At 45.2% G+C, this 23,258-nt stretch overlaps 2 protein-coding genes across 2 annotated transcripts in view; one reads left to right on the top strand and one right to left on the bottom strand.

The window, feature by feature from the left end:
* The window catches only part of CAPZB (capping actin protein of muscle Z-line subunit beta), a 58,644-nt gene extending 56,412 nt beyond the window's left edge, over positions 1–2,232 (bottom strand). Inside the window, exon 1 of the mRNA XM_088529495.1 lies at positions 2,146–2,232. Coding sequence (XP_088385621.1) covers positions 2,146–2,232 — 87 coding nt within the window. The remainder of the gene's footprint in view (positions 1–2,145) is intronic.
* Positions 2,233–2,381: 149 nt separating this feature from the next.
* MICOS10 (mitochondrial contact site and cristae organizing system subunit 10) lies at positions 2,382–16,422 on the top strand. The gene is made up of 4 exons (XM_088529600.1): positions 2,382–2,468; positions 12,589–12,636; positions 13,220–13,328; positions 16,180–16,422. Exons 1-4 carry the CDS (start codon positions 2,402–2,404, stop codon positions 16,190–16,192), a joined length of 237 nt encoding a protein of 78 aa, XP_088385726.1. The 5' UTR covers positions 2,382–2,401; the 3' UTR covers positions 16,193–16,422.
* The last annotated feature ends 6,836 nt before the right edge of the window (positions 16,423–23,258 follow it).

Here is a 23,258-nt window from a genome sequence, read left to right as displayed (position 1 = left end):
CAACTGTAACCAGTAGTACCACGCTATTGAGTATCACATTACATCAGCTTGGCAAAACTCATGAAAAGACATTAGCACAGACACAAAATGGGCTTGCTTATTAACATGAATGTGGTCACTATGTGAAGGCTGAATGATATTTTAGCCTGTATCATGTGCTTACTTTCTTAATGTAACTCTATCTAAGCCTTCAGACTATTGTTCATCCCAGCAGTATCTGCCTGCCTTCCACATAAAATCAATAAGAATAGCAAATTAGACTTAATGGAGTCTCTGGCACTTTTCCCATTTTAGGGCAAAGTCCTGCTGAGTCCTGCTGAGGTTTCTCTCTCTTGACTTTGGCTTTAGACTTTTCTGTTGTTGTTGTCTGAGTAGCATAAAGTTTGTAAAGAAAAAGAAACCTGCATAACTGTCCACTAATGTTGATTATGTGCAGAAAGGAGGGGAGGAAGAAGTCACCTGGCATGGGGCCAGCGGAGAAGCTTCCTGCCCAGGCCTGGTTCTTTCCATAACGTGAAAGAGCTGGTTTGGGAGTACGATGGAGCAAATGGGAGGGCCACTGCTCAGCCTTTGTCAACTATTTCAAGCAGATAACTCCCACATTGCTGCCTCCTATGCAGATTATATGTTGCTGTTGGCAGAAGATGGGGGAAAGTGTGTGTAGGAGGGGATTCATGTTATTGAAAAAATATGAGAGAAAATACATGTGTATTCTTTGGAAGAGATTAGGATGCAGTGGAGAACATACAGAAGGTTCTCTGAAAAATGTGCCTGCCACCAGGCATCACAGTAAGGGACTATACTGTCATGCTGGGGACAGAGGGGGAATCAAGATTCCTCAAGTAAAGAAAATCTGCTTGGAGTTTCCGAACAGAAGCTACTCGAGGACGGTCTTGCACTTCTCCACAAAGCACCTGGGAAACTGCAGTTTTGCAAACAGCAGCAGCACTCTCCATCCGAGATTTCCAATTCTGCCCGCTTGGTTGTTGGATTAGCATCTGTTCATTTACTGAGCAGCAGTGTGATTAAGTAAACACCCAACCTTTAGTCTGCGAGTAGACTTATTGACTTAAAACATAATTAGTTGGGCACATGATTTAGCAAGCCACTGACACAGCTGCTGACTCTATGAGAATTTAGCATCTATTAGATAAAATCAGGGAGGTTTGAAGTTTTCTGTCTTCTTTCAATCTTCAGCCTGTTCTATTTTTTCAGAGACCTATAACACTGACAAAAAGACAGAACAGAAATGAGAAGACGGAACATGAGGGAAGCAGGGAGGTAAAAAGCCTCTGGACAGCACATGCAGGGCCACAAAAGGGAAAAAAAAAACTTTTCCAAAACAGTGTGTTCTAAAGGTCACCTTGGAGTCATACGGCAATAAATATTAAGTATAACATTGAAAGGATCTCATTGCCAGTAACTATAGCAACAGAAGGGAAAAGCCTGTCTCTGGACACATTCCCTCCCACCTTAATTTTGCCCAGGGAAGGGAAAAAGGAAAGGGGGTGCAAAGAATGGCCTCGCTTTTGTTAATGGATAACATTCTCCAGCACCCCTCTTCTGATCACCCAGGGCCTCCAGGATTTACCAGAGGCAGGCAGAAATCCCAGAAACTCACGTTAACAACTACACTGAACTACTTCATCTCTCCAAATGGGGTGTAGTGCACCGGGTTCCTGCTGTGAAGTGCTTCAAGAGCGGTTACAGAGCTCCATGACCCTTTAAAAGGCACCTTGCTTGCAGTCCAGCTGCTCACCGCCTCCTCCTTCATCCCTGAAGGTGCAGAACTTTCCAGAGAGCCTGAAAATGAGTAGGTGTGAAGTGAGACTACACACAGGCCTCCACGAAGGAATTGTTCTCACGAAGAGGCAGACTGCATTTCTGCATCATTTTAGAATATTGATTTCTGGAAATTTACATTTTTTAGGGAAAAAAAATCATATCTGGAGGCCTCAAATATCTTTTCATTCCTGATATTTTCCAGAATTGAAGAGTGCTTGGAAATGGAGGGAGGAGCTGACACACTGGAACACACCAGTAGACCCACGGTTCAGAAAACACTTCTTTATCTGGTCCAGGAAAAAAAAATGCACCACCCATTGGTACTTTTAATTAACTTGATACATTCCTTAGCTTTCATACCGCCAGTTCAGTAACACAAACTGGCTTGAGTGAGGAAATAGGAGGCAGCTCTTGTCCCCGTTCTCGGGGCTCGGGGCCGGCGGCCATCGCGGCCTTCCCCCGTCCCCTCAGCAACGACCGCGCCCGCCGCCCCCAGCGCGGGAAGGGAAGTCTCGCGAGACTTGGAGGCGGCTGGGCCGACGCGCCGCCGAGTCTCGCGAGAGCTCAGGGGGCGCTCCGGGGCGGGGCAGGGCCGAGGTGGGCGGGGCAGGAGAAGATGGCGTCGGAGAGCGAGCTGGGCAGGAAGTGGGACCGGTGCCTGGCGGACGCCGCCGTGAAGCTGGGTGAGGGCCGCGGGGCCGGGGCGCCGCGAGGCGGCGGAGCCGGGGCGGGAGGCGCAATCGGGGCGGGGGGTGCAGCCCGGCAGCTCCGCGGTGCTCGGCCGGGCGCGCCAGGGAGGGCCGTGGTGGGCCCGGGCTCCCCCCGCCACAACGGTCATCGCCGCCTCAGGGCCCGGTGAGGGGCGGGGGGCGCTCCGCGACGCGGCTTCCCCTCAGGGCCGGCGGCCCCTGTCCCCTTGGCCGCCGCCGAGGCAGCCGCGCGGCCCGGGCCCGGCAAGGTGACCTTGGGCTCAGCCCCGCTGCGGGCGCCGGCGGAGCTTCCCCTTGCCTGGGTGCCGGGCTCGGGGCTCGGTGCCGCCGTGGGGCGCTCGGGGTGACGGTGAAGCTCCTCGTGCTGCCGGGGCGAGGGGTGGAGGAGCGCGCGCCGCGATGAGCGCCTTGGTGTGTGCTGCTGGCTGCAGCTCGGCTTGACATTGAAACCCTCCCGGGACGTGCCAGCCCCGCAGGCCGCTATGTGCTTGACTATGAACTGTTCCATTAGTGTGTGTGTGTGTGTGTATATATATATATATGTATATATTATTTATTTTCCCCGCTGTATTTCTGTGTCCTTAAGGTTAGGAATGTGCCCGTGTCCTCAGACAAGCCATACATAAAACTTCACTAAAGCTGATAGAGTGGCTATATGACACGTGTGTACTTCAGTGCTCTTCCAGTGACACAACAGGCTGTTAAATCATTAAGAGGAAAGCTGTGGCTTTAAAGAGTGTATTTGCCTAACACAGATCTTTAAGTACAACACGTAAAGCAAGCAGCAGAATATCTGATGTGAAAGGAAGGCCTTGCATGTTGGTGCTGGAGTTTTTCTTAAAGCCATAAATAATATCTCAAAAATGCGAATGTTTATGTTTTGCTGCAGTGGCCTTTTGCTTGAAAGCTGGGGAGGAATTCTGTGTTTTGGTTGCCTAATGCTTTTCCAAGCTGATGAGGAACTCTGTGTTTTGGTTGCTTAATACTTTTCCATTAGAAAAGATGTTTAATTATTTGGAGTAAACTGAAACTTCCATTGTTTATACCAGGCCTTTGAAAAGTGTCAAGTGCTCCAGAGCAGTGTTTTGTCTTATGAAATTCTATTCAGGTTTGTCTGACAAACATGTCAGGATATGTTTATGTTTCTGTAGCATTGCTTGCTTTATCATAAAAAATTCAGTATGCCAAATTATAAACTAAAACTTGGTCCATGCTGCAGCTGTGCATGGAGGAATCCTGTACACAGAAAGCCTCTCCGGGAGGTCAAAAGAGATGGATTCAGACTTGGTTATGATGCAGGATGTCACTCCAGCAGGCTGTTCCTTTCCATTCAGTGTTCCTTTCCATCCTGCAGTGGTCACGGCTGAAAGAAAGTGCGATTAGTTTTTCTGCACTAAAATCCTAGACCAAGAATTTCCGTCGTTGGCTTCATGGTGACTAGAGGTAGTGAATAGAGGTCTCAGTAAAATTCAAGTTCTTCAATAGGCTGCGTAAAAAGGGCATGTGGCTGCAGTACTTAAATTGGGAACCATAGCACTAGATGTAGTGTGACATGCTCAGACACATATTTCTCTTTCTGTGATAGTGTTTTTCTGTTTGGTCCTTTCACCCAGTAACCGACATCACAGCACAAATGGACAAGCAACAACAAATGGATCGAATGTGAACTTTGACAGTTTTAAGAGATCCAGAGTTGCTTCTCCCCAGCAGTTAGTGACTGAAGATGATGATGGCCTGGAAATGTGGAATGAGCAGGTGGCTGAGCTGTGGGGACTGTTAAATAAGGGCTGACACACACTTTCCCAGAACGTCTCGGTGGAAATAGTTATTTTCTTTACAAGGTCTTGAAAGACTTGTGTGGTTGTGATGACTCTCTCCATAACATTGCTCTAATGTTTGGAGTCTGATAAACAAGAGCAGTTGTTGTAGAAAAAAAATGAACAAAATTCTTTGAGACTTCTGCCACTTGTTATGTGGGATATAAAATTTAACCAAAACCTTAGTAGTTTTTGTCAGACTTTTTCTTTGGGTAGCTCTAGTTTCCTTCCTGCATGTTCCCTTACATCCTTCCTGAGCGTGATCACAAGATACTTATTCCCAGGCAATGGCTGGGGAAGAGAAGCAATGTGAATAGCCTTGCATTGTCCCATTTCACGCCTGTAAGTAAAGGCAGGCACTGAATTTCTGAAGCCCAGCGTGCAAGATGATTCCCTGGTGTCTGTCGAAACTGCAAACACAGATAACGCCTATGAATTTAGTTTGGGGGTGGAGGGGCGGTATTATGTTTTGATCTTCTTACTCATTCCCTGTGCATATCTTGTAACTTCATATTAAAACTCTGTTTTTTAAAACTAGCAGGGAAAAAATAAGAACAGAATATGGTCAAGGCTTCATAAGAAGGTATTTAATTAAAAAGAGCAATTGATATTATAAGCCTTTAGGTATGCCCACACAAGACTTTGAAACAACATTATACGCAGTTTAGGTGCTAACTTTCTTTTATTAGGGCTGACATAGATTGTTTACTTGTTTTGTTAATGTATGTGGGTAGATTAGATTATTTTTTCTTACCCTTCCCTTTCTAAACCTAGTTGTAACCTCATAGGGGGAAGGTTTTGTGTGTAACTGGTTAGTTTGTGCCTTCCTGGCTGACCAAGGTGTTTCTCAGCAGTCATGACCACACTGACTCCAGCTGTGCGCAGGTTTCAAAAGAGTTTCACTTGTAGTCACCAATATAATTTAACCTTCCATTCTGTCTCATCTCCTGATACTGTTTTTTTTTTTCCTCATCAGAAAGTTTACTTGCTTCATGTAACCGTTGTACTTTTAAATGACTTAAATGTGATAATTTACCTGCTAGTAACAGGTAATCCTGGGAAAGCTCTTTGCTTCCCAGTTTGTATGTTAAGTTGCCAGGTTGAAGTTTACTTGCAGGAGGTGCAAATGTTTTGATATTTGCCTGCATCTGACTGAAGTTCAGCCTGGAAGTTTGTAAATAACTTACTGTAGTAATGTTCATTTTTCTCTAATCCTGTTTTGACATCTGAAAATACCTTTCTCTTAAATAAAATTCCTATTAAAGGGAAATTGGGAGAGTTAACTTTAAAGTCTGTTGCAGCTTTATGGCTTGCATTTTCTTGCCTGCTTAAGTAGATGTTTTTTGTTAATGACAAGGGCAAGCATGCATTGTTTGTGTCAGTCCACAGACCAAATTTTTCAGAAAGATTCATTGTCTGGATTTCAGCGTCAGTATTTTTAAATACTGCTTTACATGGTTATGAATAGGATAAAGTCATCCTATAGAATGATAAAACTTGATTGCACTTTCTGAAAACTGAGTTAGGCTTTTTCTAAATACATAAAAATGCTGAGATTCCTATTCTGAAGTGCTTTTTTTTTTTGCTTATCATAATGTGACTGAGCTATGGAGACAGACTTGATTTGGGATTTTGTTTTTAATAATGGGAGAACATGAATATTATGCAAGCACACAACTGCATTAGTATTTGGGCTTTTTGTAATCCTAAATAATTTTCCTCTATCATACAGGAGAGCATCCGACTCTAACTGTATCTTGGAGTGGACAAACTGGCTGGACGCTAACTGCTTATGGCTTGCTTGGGTTGTATGGGAGGCAGCACAGCCAACAAAGATGACTCGCTGTGCAGAGCTGGGCAAGCACCATTTGAAAAATAGACTTTAGAGGCTTAATAGCAATATTTAATTACATTATTAGCAGAATTTGGAATACATTGCCCACCTAAATATTAGCTGACTCCCTTTGGAAAAAAGAGTCTTTTCTTGTGGCAGGACCTTCTATGAATCTAACTCTCTGTTCCCCTACTGCTCTGTCTCCTGGTGTTCTTAAAGGAGGCTTTTGCTTTGAATTTTAGAGCTCATCTAAAAAGTAGCTCTGCTGTTCCAGGGAAGGACTTTAAAAGTCAGAGAGCAGCTCTTTGAGCTGACATTTAACAGACCCCTTAAGTTGGCACTGCCTGTTCTCCCCAAAGCATCTTAATCACCCAACTAGCCCAGGCTGCAAGCAAAGCTGGGGCAAGTCCTGCTTGTCCCTTGTTCCAGGCCGCTGGGCAAAACAACCTGCAGAAGAGCTGACACTCATTTGACAGCGCAGCCATTTAAAAATCCTAACCTGAATAAGATCTGCTCTGCTGGAAATAAATCCAAACGGCACTGACCTTGTCCTCTACATCAGCACGTAGATAAGGCCAACTGTGTCTTTAGGAGTTGGTATGTGGTGACCCTGTGCAGGGCAAGGGGACTCTGTTGGCTTTTTGGTCATGAGACATGACAGCACCAGGCAGGAACGCTTCCCACTTCTTTGGTCTTTGAAGCATTGAATTTAGGTGAGAAAATTCTGAGGGACCTAAGGGCTTGCTGGTGATAAACTGGTAGCAAAATTTGAGGAGGAGTCAAGCTTTTTTCTGTGGCATTTCTGCTAGGGAGATGCCCGTGTGAGACTTCTTGCTCCGAATTGTTTCTTAGCAGGACCAGTAGACGTCAGTAATGGTCAGCCTATATTGGATGAGGGTGGAGACGCGTGATCGCCACCCCTCGTAGCTATGCTTGCAAAGCCCTAACTGGGAGTGTGTTTACTCCAGCCAAACTTTTATTTTGGCAATATTATTGTTGTCACTAGTAGTGTCATTTTATTACAGTTGGACAAGGTAGAATTGTACTGTCCATATGATGAATATCTCGCTGGGCTGGCATATGTATGTCCTGGTGTGCATCCTTGAAGAGCAGCTTTCCTTTTCCTTCCCCCTTTAAAAGCAGGAGGAAATACACATGTCCTCTTGTCTCACCATCTCCTTCAGCGCTCTGGCTATGAACCATTCCTGCCTGGCTGCAAGATTCTTGTGTTCCAGGGCGAATAGCGATACCTCCAGCTGCTGTGTGTCCATGTGGGAAGGTCCTGATGTTTATCTAACATCTGTCCTGATGTTTTGGATAGCCATTGAACTGCAGGAGTGCTTGGGGGTGAAAGTGTCCGCTGAAAGATGTCAATTTTTTTACACTTTACTAGAATTTTGATACTTTTATTTTGTCGTTCCAAGTATTCAGTGTTGCTACAGTCAAACGCAAGAACAAAACACTTTTTTCTTTTTCCACTATTACTTCCTAGATTACTTGGTACATAGCTTCTCTGTGTTTTCTTCTAGTGTCCTTGCTCATTTTTCTTTCTGCTATATAAACAAGCCACGCGCTAGGGGAGATGAGAAAGCAAACTTCAAAGTTGGTATTTGAAGAAAATCTGATTCCTGCTACAAAAAACATTGCTAAGAGCCTGTTTAAAATTAGTTCTCTCAGCAAATAATGGGTTGAAGGTCTCAATTTTCTAACTGATGTTAGGTGCTGTTCTGTAGAAGCTCTGGTGTAAGAAAAAGGCTGTCTTCCCCATTTTTTGCACAATAATCGTGTATATCTTGTCAAAGTGAGTGGATAGTTTGAAAATTAGTTGACTTTTTAAAGATCTTCAGTTTTGTTGATACTTCTTTATATGAAAGAAGTTCTAGTGCTGTACTGAGCGGATGCTTGGTTGAAACCTGCAGTGTGTCAGGCCTTTGGATGAGAACTGCTGTTACACCTTGATGCTGTTGCTTTTGCTGTCCCGAAAGTCAAACTAAATAACTGAGCAATTGCAGGACTTCTTGCTGCTAATGCAAGCTGTCTTTCTACATGAGAAGAAACTGCTTATCTCCTAACTAGGCAGGGATAGGTTGCTAAAATCCTGTTGCAGAGTCTAGTCTGTACAGAGTGTTGCCACTTTTAGATTCAGCATCTTCCAGGAGCTGCTACTTCATTTTATTCTAATCATTGTTTAAGTGTAAAATAACAGAATATGAAAGAGAGGAGGCTAAAGTTGTCTTGTATTTGTGCATAGGGGAGGGGAAGAGGAGAACTGTGGACAGGAAGACAGGAATTGGAAGATTTCCAGCTGCCATAGTTACAGCAACACCTCTGCCAAATGCCAGGGAGCATGTTTTAATCCTCCTGTCTTAAGTTTCAAGCTGCTGAAGACAAGTCTGCCTAGGTGTGGCTGTCTCGATAGCTGCTCCAGCCTGTAGCTGCTTGGGTAGCCTAGGGAAGAATTGTGCAGTATCGCTGTTGGAGGGGCCGTTGATTAAATTTATAGGAGGGAAAAAAAAAAACTTTTCCCAGATGTTCTGCTGAGGCAGGAGCCCATCACGAAGATTTGTGTTTCTCCATGAGACACTTTTATGATGTCCTGTAGGGTATATGGCACGTGCTCGTCTGTATGTTGGATTGATTTGAGGTACCCTGACATTTTTCTCAGAAGGTGTAGCAGCCAGAAAAGCTGAAAGAAAAAATGTGAGGCTGGGCACGCTGCCTAATGCCGATTCCTCCTGCTTCTCTTGGTACAGAAGTGGCCAGGAAGACTCATTGGCGAGTGCAAGGAACACGTCCAGAAACCATCCCGTCCCTTGGTGATGGTGGCTGTAAATGAGTTTAAGCTGAATTGTTAGAGGTGGGGTGGAAGAGGCTGTTTTTCCAGTTAAACATTTTAAGCTGTCAAGAGAAGGTGAAAAATGTGTTGTACTCTTTCCTGTGGCCTTTTTCCCCAGTCTGTCATGCAAGCAAGGGAGGGAGCCTGTGTCCAGCATGGATCAAGCCCTTAGCTTTGCCATGTTCGTTTGTTTTTATTGTAAGATAAACCTTTCATGTTTTATTGTTATGAAGTTAAAGCCTGGCCTAGAGGTGCTGCTCTTTAGTGGAAACAGCTGCAGACTGAGTGTCCCCTGGTCAGGTGGGAGGCTCTTTGAAGCAACATGTTGCCTCTTTAAAAGGAAATTGAGCATGTGAGAATTTAAACCTGTAAAACTCATCAGCGGCTCTGCCCTTGTTTATCTCTTGTGTAACTTTATATAGAATTAAAGAGAAACACATTACTTCGTTTCCAAGAAAAAATGGTTTAGCTCCCCTTTTGTCTTGGAGACGCAGGAAATGACCACACAACCTCAAATACTTCCTAGTGGAACAAAGATGAGTGACAAACTATCCACAGAAAGAGCTTTTTAACCAGGCAGGGTAAGAAATTACAAGTAGCTAAGGCTTCTGGTTTAAAATTAAAACCAAAACAGCTCTTCAAGCCACATTTAAAAAAAGCAGACATCTCTGCACTGGCCTGGACAAGAGGGAAGATGGGAGCGTTTTTTGTTGAAAAGGATCTTTCAATAAGCAACCGTTTTCCATGTCATTTCTAGCCCATTCCCCAGTCGGAATTGGAATGAACTGAACTGACACTGGATTCAGGGAAGTGAAGAAGGCTTTTTTCAATTGCCTTCCTGTAGAGAAAACGCACACAAAAATTACTTGCCAAATCTCTTTTATTTCCCCATAGCTTTGCATTAACTTAGAGCAAGGAACCAGATCTCTAGCCATCATCTTTCTAAACTAATCTGCCTCCCCGCTCCCCTACCTGTTGGAGTAAGGTGGAGTGACGGCCTGTAAAACTGGCACCAAGGTTTTTTTCTTGTGGGAAGTAATTTAAAATCTCTTTTCCTAGAAGAGGATTATAACTTCTGAAGATGTTTTTAATTGTGTGCAACTCCCAAGAACTATAGTAGTACAGTCACCTGTGGAGACTGATCTACTAACAAAGATACTAGGAAAAAAACTTAAAAAGACATGACCTTCTGTGTTAGAAAGTCAATCATATGGGACCATGCTCAGCAGTGGTGCTGTGCCTTAATGTGGGGGAAGACCTGTCTTTTCTTTTAGGTCCAAAATAATGTTTTCCAGATGTAGAGAGCAAGATAGCAACTAGATTAAGTGTAGTAGCTTCCTTAGCACAACCTTTTTTTAAGACCAAAAAACAAGCAGTTACCACCACCCTGGTAAGCTGGCTTGTGGGTTTGACTGGTAACATGGAAAATGTGGTGACATTAGCAATTGCTTGGGCTCCGCAGCTAGATGAGGCACAACTTGTCATCCTGTAAATCATTTCTCATTGATTAGCTAAACTGTTTGGGTTGGCAGAGGGAATCTCTCCTTGGAAAGGAAGCACAGAGCAGTATCGCTCCCTGCGTGACCAGCCGGACAGTTCAAACGACGCCTAGCGCCGTCTGAACTCAAAGGAGTTACCTCCAAAAGTTGTGTTTGGACCTAAAATACACCAGGCCAAAACAAAAAGGCAGCATAACCACATATTGTAGAGGATTGTTGGAGGGAGCCAGGTCAGAGGCCCAAACAGTTGTCCGCTGGATGAATTCTTGCAGATAGTAATTATCCTTAATAGCATAAACACTGGGCTGGAGCCAGCACCAGCTGCGCTATAGCAAAGGTGCGGAAGGAAGGCCCTGCTTGGCGAGGGGAGTGGAGGCCTCAGTGTGGATGAAGGGCTGCTCTTGGCAATCCGCGTCTTTCCCACTCGGAACGGGAATGCTGGGCTGTGCTGCAGGAGGAGAGTGAGTTTGTAAACACTTCTCCAAGTATTGTATCCCTTTCGGTCCAAAATGCAGAAGGGGTCTGTAGCTGTGACCGGACATCTGAAGGACTGAGGCGCCCCGTGGAAAAGATCAGAGTGAATCCATGGCCTGCTGCGAAACGCTCCCTTCGGAGCAGTGGGAGCCGCCTGGCAGGCGGGCAAAGCTCGTCCCCGCGGCGCGTGTTCATAAACCTGCTCCAGAGCTGCAGTGACCTGCTAAAGCAGTTACCTCTGTTGCAGTTGGATCTAATGAAAATAGGCAATAAAATGAGAAGAGTTTGCAAAAGCACCTCTGCTTTCCAGTTCTCAGTGAATACGGATTGCAAAGTCAACTGGAGAGGGTTGACTTTGTTTAGCCAGGCGTCTCTGCTCTAATATTAAAGGGCTTTTGAAAAGCATAGGGTGCTTAATTTACTAGCTACTTCAGTGAGTGTTGTTTCAGCAATCTGTGCTTCAACTGGAGCTACCTTTAATTTACTTTTTGCAAGAGAAAGGAAAAAAAAAAAAAGTTTAAAGACCCAAGGAAACTTAAAATTACTCCTGTATGCCAGGAGGGTATAGGATTCTTTGGCATTGTTCTGGGCTTGACCCACTTGATAATGCATTCAACAGGAGCTTAAAGAAAGGATCACATACTTTTAGGACTAGTTTAAAAATAAATATTTTAATAAAACTCAGTGCATGTCAGATTTCATGCGTTAAAATGAGAGAATTCAAACCCATAACAGGATTTCCTCCCCCTTTCCCCCCTCCAAAATAAACCTGAAACTGTTAATATTTTTAGGGAGCATAGGTATTCCTTTTTTAAGGTTGTCTTTATTGGATATAACTAAAGGTAGAATTTATGCACTAAACTCAAATTTTTTTCACTGTTATTTATTGGGTTTTGAGAAGGATTTTGCCGACTCGCCCAACTTCTTACAAGAAATCATAAGTGCACCGTCCAAGGAAAGCAAAAATTACTTTTAAATATGCCAACTAAGTTCTTTAATGGTGCTGGATACGTTTTTGAACTGCTGCAATTATGTCTAAATATAGTATAAGGATGTGAAAAGTCATTCTTTCCTAGTGTGTTTAAATATGCTCTATAATGAATGTTGTGGATGTGAAAGATAAGCAGCCTGGAGCTTTCTTTTGCAAGGTATAGGGTAACACAAAGCTTCAAAGCTTTGCTGCCCTCCAGACACACATTGAAGTAGTTAAAGTAGTGAGATAAATGAAATACAGTAAGATATTCATCTGCAATATCCAAAGCTCAAGGACATGATAAGTTCTCATTTGAGTGTTTCTCATTTATTGACAATAAGCCAAATAAATCTTGCTTCCACATTGTTGTTGGTGACAGAAATTCAGTAACTTTCCCTGGCATGAGGGTTTAGTTTGTCTTCCCAAATCTTGCCAGTTATAATGATCTTGAATGGATGGGGATTCATATCTGATGTAGCTGATTAAATTTAAGAAAAGTATTCAAAAAGTAATTCTTATTTTTAGGAATACCTTTTTGGTGTGTTGAAATGCCATTATTATGGTATTACTGGCCAGAACAAAGCACTAACGAACATTACTAAATTATTTTCAAATCCTTTGCATTATCTTAGTCCTCACTTGCTGTGTTTCTTCTTACAGGTGCTGGATTCGGGTTAGGAATTGTTTTCTCAGTCATATTCTTCAAAAGTAAGTAATTAACCTTGGCTGCCTGGTTTTCTGACTGGTCTGTTGTGGGTTCACTTTAAAACCAAGAAATCTTTGAGGCGGGTAAAATGCAATTGGAGTGTTTTTCCAACTCCTTCATTATTGCTCATTTCTCTTCAGTCGACACGCAGGTACCCAAACTTCTAGCTGTTGTGTAACAAGGTTATATGTGGTGTGTCTGAACTCCTGCTGTGCTCAGGTCAAGTTTTGGAATCGCAAAAAACCCTGAGCCAATTACTGGATCCATGTGTCTAAACATCTTATGCCAGTCTTGCTGGGCTTATAATGCTAATCTCTGTTCTCCTTTAATTATGCTTTATTAACAGAAGATATCTCCAAGATATCTAATTGCTTACTCTTCTTTTTCTGAAGTGGATTTTTTGTTTTTGCAGAATGTTGTTTGCTTCTTTTTAGATGTTAGGATTTGAAGAATTTAAATGCCTAATGTGCATCTTCATGGCTGTTGATTCATTCTAGATATTTGCTTGATCAGTTTATCACTGTAACATGAAATGAAGAGGTTTCTTGGAATTTTTTTTTCTCTCTCTGCTTATCTTCCCCACAGGAAAGACATGGCCTATTGCTTTTGGGTCAGGGATGGGAATAGGAATGGCTTATTCCAATTGTCAACATGACTTCCAGTCTCCGTATCTTCTCCATGGCAAATTCATAAAGTAAGTACCAGTAGTAGTTGTAACTAATTACTAGCATTAAATGATGCATCTACACAGCATTTAAATGCATAATCCTGTCCCTTTTCCCTAAGTGCCAGTTAGAAGAAACTTCTCTTCTCCTGCTCTTAAGTTATTTTGAGTATTTGGTGTGTAGGATTATCTTAGCAGATCCTGCGGGTAGGTTTTCCCACAACTCATAAACATGTCTAATAAAATACGTATTAGAAAAGCTGAAAAAATAAGAATAACATTCTGTCTTCAGTTTTGGAAAGAGGGCAGCTAAGAAGAATCTGTAAGTCTTGTCAAGCATGTGTTTCAATGGCTCTGCTTGTAGAAGCAAGGTTTTAATCTTTTGTGGGTTTTCTTGCAACATGAAAACTCTAACCATTCTTAAGTTTTGTGGCTTGTTTAGCTGGATAGTTGTGTAGTATTCCAAAGAAACTGTACATTTCTGAAAGTATTGAAGAGGAGAATTTAAATGAATTCTGTTGTAATCAATGCTGAGATTAAATATTTTAAAATAGGTTGATTAGAAGGAACTATCTGCATGCTTAGAAACTACCTGTAATTACATAGAGTGCACTAAGTCTACCAGTTAACTCCATAAATATTTGCCATTTCTTCACATGTAGAATTTGCAGCCATTCTTGTGCTATATTAATTGCTGTGGCATATTGAAAAATTGTGTGTGTTGAACCCAAGAAGCCACGTATTCTGCTAAAAGCGTTTAAGTGCTACCACTGGAGAGGCATCAACCAGGACGTATTTACAGCTAATTTATTACTTTAGAAAATCCTGAGGTAAAAATGTTCTGCCAGAAACTTTTCATGGCAAGCAAAAAGAAAGCAAAAATTGATCATGTATCTCTCTGGCATAATAAAAGAGGCCCGAAGATATTTTTAGTCTTCTGGATGCATCTAGAGGTGAAAGCTAAGTCATGTTATCCTTAGATTTATTGGCAGATTGGCTTTTGCCAGCCCACAGCAGCTTTACTAGAAATACCTGCTTGAGGAGAGTCTCTCCAGCTAACTACAGAACTGCAAACGGCTTCAAGATTCTTGAGCTTTTGCTCCAAAATAAAACACACAGTAACTGGGCCTTGCATCCAGCTTTCTCAGCTGCATCCTAGCAATATTCTAGAACCAGCAGTCAGTGCAGGACTCTTCTGGTCAAATCTTATAATATGAAAAATACATTAGCTTTCTGCTTCATTCTGAGTCTTCTTCCAGCTTAGGTCCTCAAAATAAACTAGAGAGAAATGTCTGGTTTTGTGTGGTAAACACCTTGTTAACATGCTCTGAAAACACCTTCCACTGGCAGATGCCTTTTACTGGGGCTGCCAGGCATCAGCAAGGCAATTTGGGGATCGGGGGGCTTATTTGAACTAAGAACTAAGCCGTGTTCTGGAGCAAGGGTGGTCCTTGAAGGCATGAGGTAATTGAGAGGACACTTCCCAGAAGCAGCACAGCTGCCTGCATGGCACAAGACTAGACAAATAGTTTCCAGTGCTCTGTCTCCACTAGCTTTCTCTGACATGGAGAGGCTGAACATGCTGAGGGAAGCAAGAGGCAGATGAAGCCATCTAATGGTTAATGTCATTAATTCTCTCCAAAATGTAATGTCATGGATAATGGCTCCAGGGTTATTACAGCAAAATTATTTCATTTCTGGTGGTTAGGAGTGTAGGAAAATATTGCATTATCACTCATCTGTTTTTTCCTAGCAAATACTGTTGTAACAAAACTCTTTAGGACTTCCTTTACAAAGCTGGAGTTTTGTTCAAATTAACTTGACAAAACAAGAGTCTGCAAGACAGATCAGCTTTATTAAAAGAAATGGAACATGGATTAACTTGAAGTTATTTCTAGTCTTCTGAAGCTGTCAAGTTCATGGGCTGCTAGGATAACCGACGTTGGCAGGGACGGGGAGGACATCCTGTCCAACCGCCAAGCACGACCTGCCGTGAAGGCGGATGAGGGGCTGTGAAGGCAGGGCCCCATCCAGGCAGGAGTCTGGAGGCTTCAGAATCAAGTTCTTAGTTCTGAATCCCAGGTGAGGACAGGACAGGCAGAGGACCCTCGTGATACCAAATAAGCAGGAGATTACCAAGCAACTTTGCACCCATTCTGGGTAGAACTAGCATCCCACTGCCCCTTCTCTGGATTATTAAATTGATGGTGGAGCCCTGGCACCAGTAGAAGAGGCCATTCATCTAGAGCAAGCAATCACTTAAAATGCAGTAGAACTCAAATAGTAGTGAGTGCTCAGTAGTGATAAAAATCTGAGGGCTCTAAATCATGTCCCAGTGAAATTCGTTTGATCAAATAATTGAAGTTAAATTTTGCATCTAGCAGTAACCCTTAGGCTGAAAACTGTATGGCTGAAGGCTAAGTTGCCTAGCTTGCCTCGCAGGATGCGAAGGATCACTTTCCAGACACTTAGATTGTGTATTTATCGCTGCAAAAGCACACCAATACTCCTGTAGCAATGTGGTTATATGTCTTTGCAACAACTTGAGAAGCTCATCCATTGGAGCCTTTTCTTCTGCCCTTTGTGGAGGTGATTTTTCTATTTGCAAATGCAGACTGAACAGTTAATTTGCAAGCCCTGTAATTCCAGGGGGTTCTGAAGTGCCCGGTTAATCAGAGTGGAGGCTTGTGTGCATGCAAACACGGCGTGTTTCTTGATGGGAAGAGCAGCTTAGCATCTCTGTGATCCAGCCAAGGACAAAGGCGTTAGCCCACCTTCTGGAAGTGCTCCGAGGCCGAGGGGCTCCCTGTGCATCACACAGCGCCTTCCACGTAAGGAACCCAAATGGCTTTTTAATAATATAAGCCTTCTTGCTTTACAGGAACAGTGACTAATGGCTAAGACTATCCCAGTGGGAAGGAAGGAGAAATCAATGATTATTCCTCAGGAATACTGAAGTGCCCCTGGAATAAGCCAACATTCTTCAGTAACGATCACCAGTAACTCTTTATACTCCAACAAACTGTTTCTGTACACGAAACAAAGTTCTGTTCCTTGTTTTGTAACTTGTGTCTGGAAAGTGCAAGGAAGAGCTCTTCTGGGAAATAAATAAAACAAAAACGGCCTTTTCTGGTGTGTTGACTCTGTATGTGAGTGAGAGCGAGGGAAGGCGAGGAGAGGACTTCAGTTTGGATACCCAGCAGCTGTGACCACCTGGGTAAAGCCTCTGTGGAAGTTCTGCAGCGAAGACAGCCGTCGAATGTTCCTCTGCACTCTTGCAAGGCAACCCCCATCAAACACGCAGTTCAAAGAAGCATTCCCACCTCATAAATCACCCGCTAGACCCCTGCCGCTGGGGCTGGTGTTTGGAGAGGAATATAAATACTCCTGTGTCCTGTTTGTTCAGTTGCCCTTTAGAACTGAAAGTTGGTCCACTCCAAAGAGGCATAATGGAAAAGGGCAGCTCCAAGCCCTGCGACCGCTCGCTGGCTGCTGCTGTCCCTCGAAGCCTCGAGCGCTGGCGGGAGCAGCGTCCGCAGCCTCCCTGCCGCGGGGGGTAATTGGACAGATGCACCGGGCAGCTGGCGCGGCGCCTGCCTCGGGGGTGATTGTTTTTTCATCCCTCTTCTGTGGGAGACCGTTTAGATTTCAGCGTCTGGGAATGGGTCGCAAATATTTAAAGCTGTTTCTTGCCTTGGCAAGTCACTGATCCAAGTACTCCCTCGTACTTTAGGTTTACCCCAGCCCTTGTAATTGTTTGTTGGCACGTAGCCTCCTGCTCTTCTCCTGGCTTGAGAGGTCTCCTGCAACAGTTCTTTGCTTGGTGCATTTCTGTAGCTGTTGAGATGGCTCTTAAGGACTTTTCTTCCCTGCAGTTAAGATGCTTGCTGTGTTTATGTCCATGTAGCACAAGCTGCAAATACAGGTCTGCTGAAGGAGCATTAAAGGTTGATCCCGAGCTTGCACTTACTTAAAGCCTGTTCTGCTCCATGGTGAGCACAGGCAGATGGAAGAATGACAACAAATTCCTCTCCAGAAAGGGGAGACAATGAAAAGCAAGTTGTGCAATGTTTGTTTTTTAAACCATGCCAGAAAAGGGGGCGGACTGAGGGGCAGCCTTTTGAGTGTAGAAAGCTTGAGAAACTCCTTATCCCGTTGAGCAACGGACCTGGCGTTTGGTGCCGGTGTTCCAGGCGTCCTGCACCTCTTTGAGGCCCTTGTGTGTGGATCCTGCACCCCGAAGAGGCACCTTGAGCTGTGCCCAGAACCAACAGAGGCCAGAGAGGTAGCCTAGAGCCATGGACTTGTGAAACAAAATAGCTTTAATGCCAGAGCAGCATTAAAGACTGTCAAAGCATGATACCATCCAGGACCATTGCTCGAGCATGTCCTTGTTTTTCCACCTCCTCCCTTGCCGGACTGCATTCATCAGTCAGGTCAAAACAGCTTATTGGAAACAGGATCTCTTTCTTTCCCATTTTGAATCATTTTATCTGGCCCCAATTTTTAATTTGAACTATGTACTTTGGAGCCACAGCTCCTCTGCGGTTTGGAAAGTGTTTTTATTGAGCTCTGTGTGTATGTGCTGCAACGCTAGCAGTCTGGGAAGCCAGGGGACTGGGCTGGAGAGAAGAGCAGCGACCTGGGCAAGAAACTGGAGACTAAAGCAGAAGCGGCCCCTGGTTGTATCCCCCTCCATGCAGAAACAAACCCCTTGGCGCGCTGCGTTTGGGCTCTCCGTGGTGGCTGCTTCGCTCACTTGGTGTCCTGGTAGTTAGGGGATCCCATGAGTTGTTTCTCTCTGCTGCAGCTCAGGTACCGGCGCTTGTTCCTAGTCCTGCTGCTGGGGACAGTGATCGAGCGGTCCCTCCTGGCCTGGGATCCCAAAGGGAATCTGTGCTCCCCACAATGTGTTATTTACTGCTGCCTTGCAAAGGACGGAACAAGTTTTCCTGCTTGTTACTGTACAATTCACTAGTGTAAGTGTGGAAATGCTTTACATGGTCTTGCACAATTTTAGAGTGGAATTTAAATTTTCTCATTTTTCTTTAAAGGAGGTAAGCGCTGAATGTGTTTGCTTTCCACAGCTGCCTTGATTTTGCACTGTACGTATGTATGTATACACACACATGCACATAGCTAGTACATAATTCATCTGTACTTGGTTCAATTAAAATTCTATTATTCAAAGCCTATTTTTGAACCTGTCCATGTAAGCTGTGCAAAATATCTCCTTTTGAGGACAAGTCTCCTGTTTCCCTCTATGGGAATGAGACCATAGTGTTCCCAACTGAGGTTGGAATAGGAATGGTTTCCTGCTGCTTGATTTCTAATTACATAAATGGAAGAGGAAAAAGTGGAAATTCTAAGTACCAAAAGGCATGTTAAATTTAGTATAATACACTCATCTGGAAACTATCACATTTTTTCTTCTTCTTAAGCCTGCTGAAATCATTGCTTCGTCTAACTGTAGCATGATTTGGACCGGTACCAAAAAGTGCAAACAAGACAGGCCTAAAAAAGTCAGGTGTCCCTACCCAAAACTTAATGGGACCTTTGAATGGAGAAGTTACTCCATCATCCTGGAGAAATTTTAATAGGAAAATGGTAGGTATGAAGTGAATAAAGAAACCACATCTCTATCTGGGGGAGGAAAAAAAAATGTTTGCTGAATAGAACTGGTTTTGAGCATTTAACAACTCCCCGAGTGTTTGACTGGCCACAAATGTGACTGAACAGCTTGATTAGATGTCTGCTGAGGCTTTGAGATGAATAAACAACTCACGGAAAAGCAGAGACTGCAGGAAAAAAAAATCAAGCTGCTTTTCTGTTGTTTATCTGAGTTCTTCGTGTTTGATCAAGATACCGTCATTTCTTTGTATTTCAATCATGCCTAGCAGGCCGAGCCAAGAGCAGGACCTTGCTGTATGTGGTGCTGTACACACAAATAAAAACCAGTCCCTGCCCTGGAGAATTTACAAACCAAACAGATGGGATTAAGGGAGGTAGAAGGGTTTATAATTCCCATTTTAAAGATAGGCGAAGCTGTAGCCAAGGTCAGCGCTAAGTCTTGGAGGGAATGTGGCATGCAGCTGAGGCTCTCGTTGGAGTCTGGAGCCGTTGACTCCATCGCCTTCCTTTCTGACTTGTTTTTTGCTTGGCAGGTCATGGAGTCTCGGGGGAAAGCTGCCCGCTCCGTGCTCTGGGAGACTCCCGCAGGGTATGTGCTGTAACCATTCGCTGTCCTCACGTTGCCCCAGATCCCTCGTAGCAAATCCCAGGAGCTGGGAGTTCTGTTTTCTTGCCTGTTGGATGATTGCTTCTAATGGGCACAAAACGCACATGTCCTCAGTGTTGGCTTCAGTGTAAATCTGAAGATTTACAAGCTAAGATGTAAGGAGATAAGGTAATAAGATGTATTCGAACTTTTTGTATCACGACCACGTCTAGAAGCCCTTCTTAGGCACTGGAAACTGCTGTGTTAGGTGCAAGGTGAGCGCAGTGCCAGAAGATGGTCCCTGCCTTAGGAGCTGGTCACCACCTGGACCGTAGTCTTAAATAGGAAGTTCAGTAACATGGACAGAGGGGGACATCAGGGGACAGTAGCCTTGGGACAGCCAAAGTGCACTGGGAATAGCCTAACTGGTAGGTCTTCCAGAGAGTTCACAAGGCTGCTTCTCCAAAGGAAAAGGAATTGGGTTTTCCACATGTTTTCCGTGTGTTCCCCTCGCGCTCCTGGAGCAATGCAGGAGGCAGCGCGAAGGCGCTTGCTTTCACAAGCAAGTGCTTGGGTGGGTGACTGGGCTCAAGGAGGCTGCAGTTATCCTGGTGGTGAGAGATGGGTTGGAAACGATAGGAGAAAAAAAAATAGAGCTATAGCTCTTACACCTTGCCTAGAAGGGGGAGGCTAGTGGGGAGCCGGAGAGGATGTGCTAGGAAAGCCACGGCTTGCAGCCCTGCTCTGCATCCGCCAGACGTTGCCGAGCATTTCTGCTGCTCTGTGTTTTGCTACTGGCAGGGCTGGCCGCGTTTTGTTGCTTTCCCCTCAGCACACCCATCCCAAAGCAATAAACCGGCGTTGTCTTCCCCCTCGCGCTCTCCCGCCCCATCCCTGCCTTTGTGAGCGGGGCTGGTGCGGATTTTGGCACGCTGGCCCCGGTAGGCAGCTGGATGCGAGGCAGGCTGAGCCTCAACTGCTCGGAGAGCCCAGCGCTAAGGCCACCCACGGTGAGTGCCTGACTGCGAGGGAAATGGAATGGGAACGAAGTTTATGGAAATTCAGCTGGGGGCTGCTGCTTCTCCTGTGACTTCTGGCTGTCAGCACTTCGCTGTGCGCAGAGCTGCGTGTTCTGGTGGTGGACACTCACCTCCCGCATCTTGTAAAGATGCTGGGAAAGTTGGCAGTGGCTAATAAATCACTCTTCATCTCTCCTCTTTGTTGGGGCTGCTTGTAGGGACCCCAGCTCTGTTTTAGAAGTGTCTTCCCCTTCCTAGGAGCGGTCATGCCCTTATCAGTTCAAATTCAGTTCATAAATCTCTAGTTGTATGAAGGAGTGTGTTTCTTTTTAGAAGGTCTAGAGGGTATTCTGCCTCCCCCCAGGTCTCTGCCTGAACTAGTGACTGACAGCTTAACCCCAAGCCATCACTAATCCCAAGAGCCATGCATTCCCTGCGGATTTAGGAGCCAGTGGTGACGGAAGGTTTCTAACTCACCACCGAGGTGCGTGTCATTCCCTGGGGCATAATGTGCATTTTGGAGGCTGCTTCAGAGTCAGCTCGGCTCCATGCTGCCTTGCAGTGCTTTGCTGCCCAGAGGACAGTTGTGGTCCTGCAGTTTGCCCTGCTTGTTTGCTGACATCCACAGCGTTTTCAGAGGCCCTTTTTAAAAGAGTAACCAGCACTGCTGCTTGTGTTGGGGCTGAGGTGTGGGCACTGCAGCTCGCTGCAACACCCGAACGCTCGAGGGCTGACACGGGTAACCGGTGACCCTGAGCAAGTTCCTCCGCCTCTCCGAACCTCAGCTTTCTGCCCTGTAAATAAGAAGTGAGGAAACGCTCTCCTCTTGGTTGTGGCATTGAGACCAGCAGGTTATAGCTAGGGACTGTAGGTCCCCGTTTTGTGAAAGACTTGCAGGGGTTACACCTGGTAAGGGACTAAACATCCCATCCTCACTGCAAAACAAGGGACACACTGGTCCTTAAGCAACAGGAACATCAGGAATGTGCGTGGAGACTGATTGGGTGGCCAGCTTAAAATATGGAAGAAGCTTCCTGGAAGGGAAGGAAATGCAAGAACTGAAGGGTTTGCAGAACAGGAGGAGGCAGAACGAGGCGGTGGCGCGAGGCTGAAGAGCAGCCCACGCAGACGGTCCGCGGGGCGCTCAGGTGCATTAACGGGGGGTTCACCCCTACTGTGTCTGAACCAACGCTGGAGCTTTTCTGGAGCCCTTTTCTACCCAAGTTTCTGCGCTCCACCTGGGAGTAACGGGGTGAAATGCAATGACCTGTAACACACATGGATTCAGAGCAGATGATCTAACTGTTCCTGCGGGCCATAAATTCTCCTCGACTTCTAAGGCCATAAAGGTTGACTGCATCATTCTTGGTCTCTGTCCCGTGGCTTAATCTGGAATGAACTAAAGGCAGAATTGTTTCAGCTCAGAGATCCTGTTGGTTAGAGGCTCCCTGAAGATGTCCCTGGCCGGGTTCTCAGATGGAAGACAACCTCTTTCCATACTTCCATGCCGCTGGTTACCTCTTTGTTCTTCCAGCTCCTCCCTTTTGGATTGTTTTCTCTTCCTCCGTTTTGTTTGAGGGAATGGTTGATGATATGTGTTTTGTTTTGTTTTGTTTTTTTCCTTTTTCCAGGCATGAGGCCCAGGTTTGGTTTTTTTGCTTTTGTTTTTCTCCGGATTACATGGTTTCCCAGATAATCTGTTGGGAGATGGGGTATTTCGTGTGTCAATAAATACATCTTCAAACCGTAGCTGGGTGGAAGCCTAGGGCTGGGCTTGCAGGGGTGTCTGAGGCTGGAGAAGCACGGGAAGGACTTTGGGAAAGGCCTTTGGTCATGCACCACGTCACGCTGAGCAGAGACAGCGAATCCGCGGGAGGTTTTTAAGGCCTGCGGAATGTTACCTCCAATCCCTGGGAACATCCTCGTGGGGGACACACGGGAGGCTCCAGTTTACTATCTGCTAACATGTGGATTTTACATCCATATTAGGAATAAATGGAGGTAGGCTGGCAGGCAGAGAGGAGGTCAGGGTGACTCCTGCGCGCGCGGGATGAGCCTTGAGCAGCGGCTTCCCCGTCTGGCCCGCGGAGGAACGTGAACTGCAGCAGCTCCTGCAGCCGCCGTGAGGCCCTTGCAAAAATTGAAACCAGAATAACGAAGAATCGGTCCAACGCTAACGCGGATCTGCTGGCAGTATGAGCTGAAGATTTCTGGCCCGGTCCCCCTGGCAAGTTACAGTCAGCCCCTCATCGGCTGCAAAGCTCCGAAATCACAATCCTGCTCCAGGGCAGGCGCAGAGGGAAGGAATGAAAACAGGCTTGTCCAGGTCCCGCATTTCTCTGATGTGATAAACCACACCCTCTAAAATATGAAAATGCAGTTATCACCTTAAGGTTTATATTTGCATTTACCTTCTGGGATTAGCTGGGGAGCAGGAGAGTTTAATCCATTGGGACACCACAAAAGGAGCCTCGTTTTCTCTCTGTTACCTCTGCTTCCCAAATGCTGAAATTCCCTGGGAGTAACCGGAGCGGGGAAGCCGGGACTGCTGGTGTTGGGTGCTTTCCCTAAAGGAAAGTCCCCTGCAAACTGAGCAGGGGAAGGAGCAAGGCCCCGCTGCTGGGGAAGAGAGGGAAGGAGGGAAGAAGGCACCTGGGCAAGGTGGAAAGGGAGCGAGTAAACACTCTGGGGCTTGCGTGGAGTTGGGAAGGGTGCTTTTCTTTT

Source organism: Tinamus guttatus, unplaced genomic scaffold (assembly GCF_059628265.1).
Source record: "Tinamus guttatus ecotype Peru unplaced genomic scaffold, ASM5962826v1 Tinamus_guttatus_pri_ptg000332l, whole genome shotgun sequence".
Lineage (NCBI taxonomy): Eukaryota > Metazoa > Chordata > Aves > Tinamiformes > Tinamidae > Tinamus > Tinamus guttatus.
This window is presented reverse-complemented; position numbering and strand designations above follow the sequence as displayed.

Coding starts and splice junctions, on each gene's coding strand:
- MICOS10 (XM_088529600.1), top strand. CDS start 2,402: ATGGCGTCGGAGAGCGAGCTGGGCAGGAAGTGGGACCGGTGCCTGGCG. Junction 2,469..12,588: donor GGACGCCGCCGTGAAGCTGG/GTGAGGGCCGCG, acceptor TTCTTCTTACAG/GTGCTGGATTCGGGTTAGGA. Junction 12,637..13,219: donor CTCAGTCATATTCTTCAAAA/GTAAGTAATTAA, acceptor TCTTCCCCACAG/GAAAGACATGGCCTATTGCT.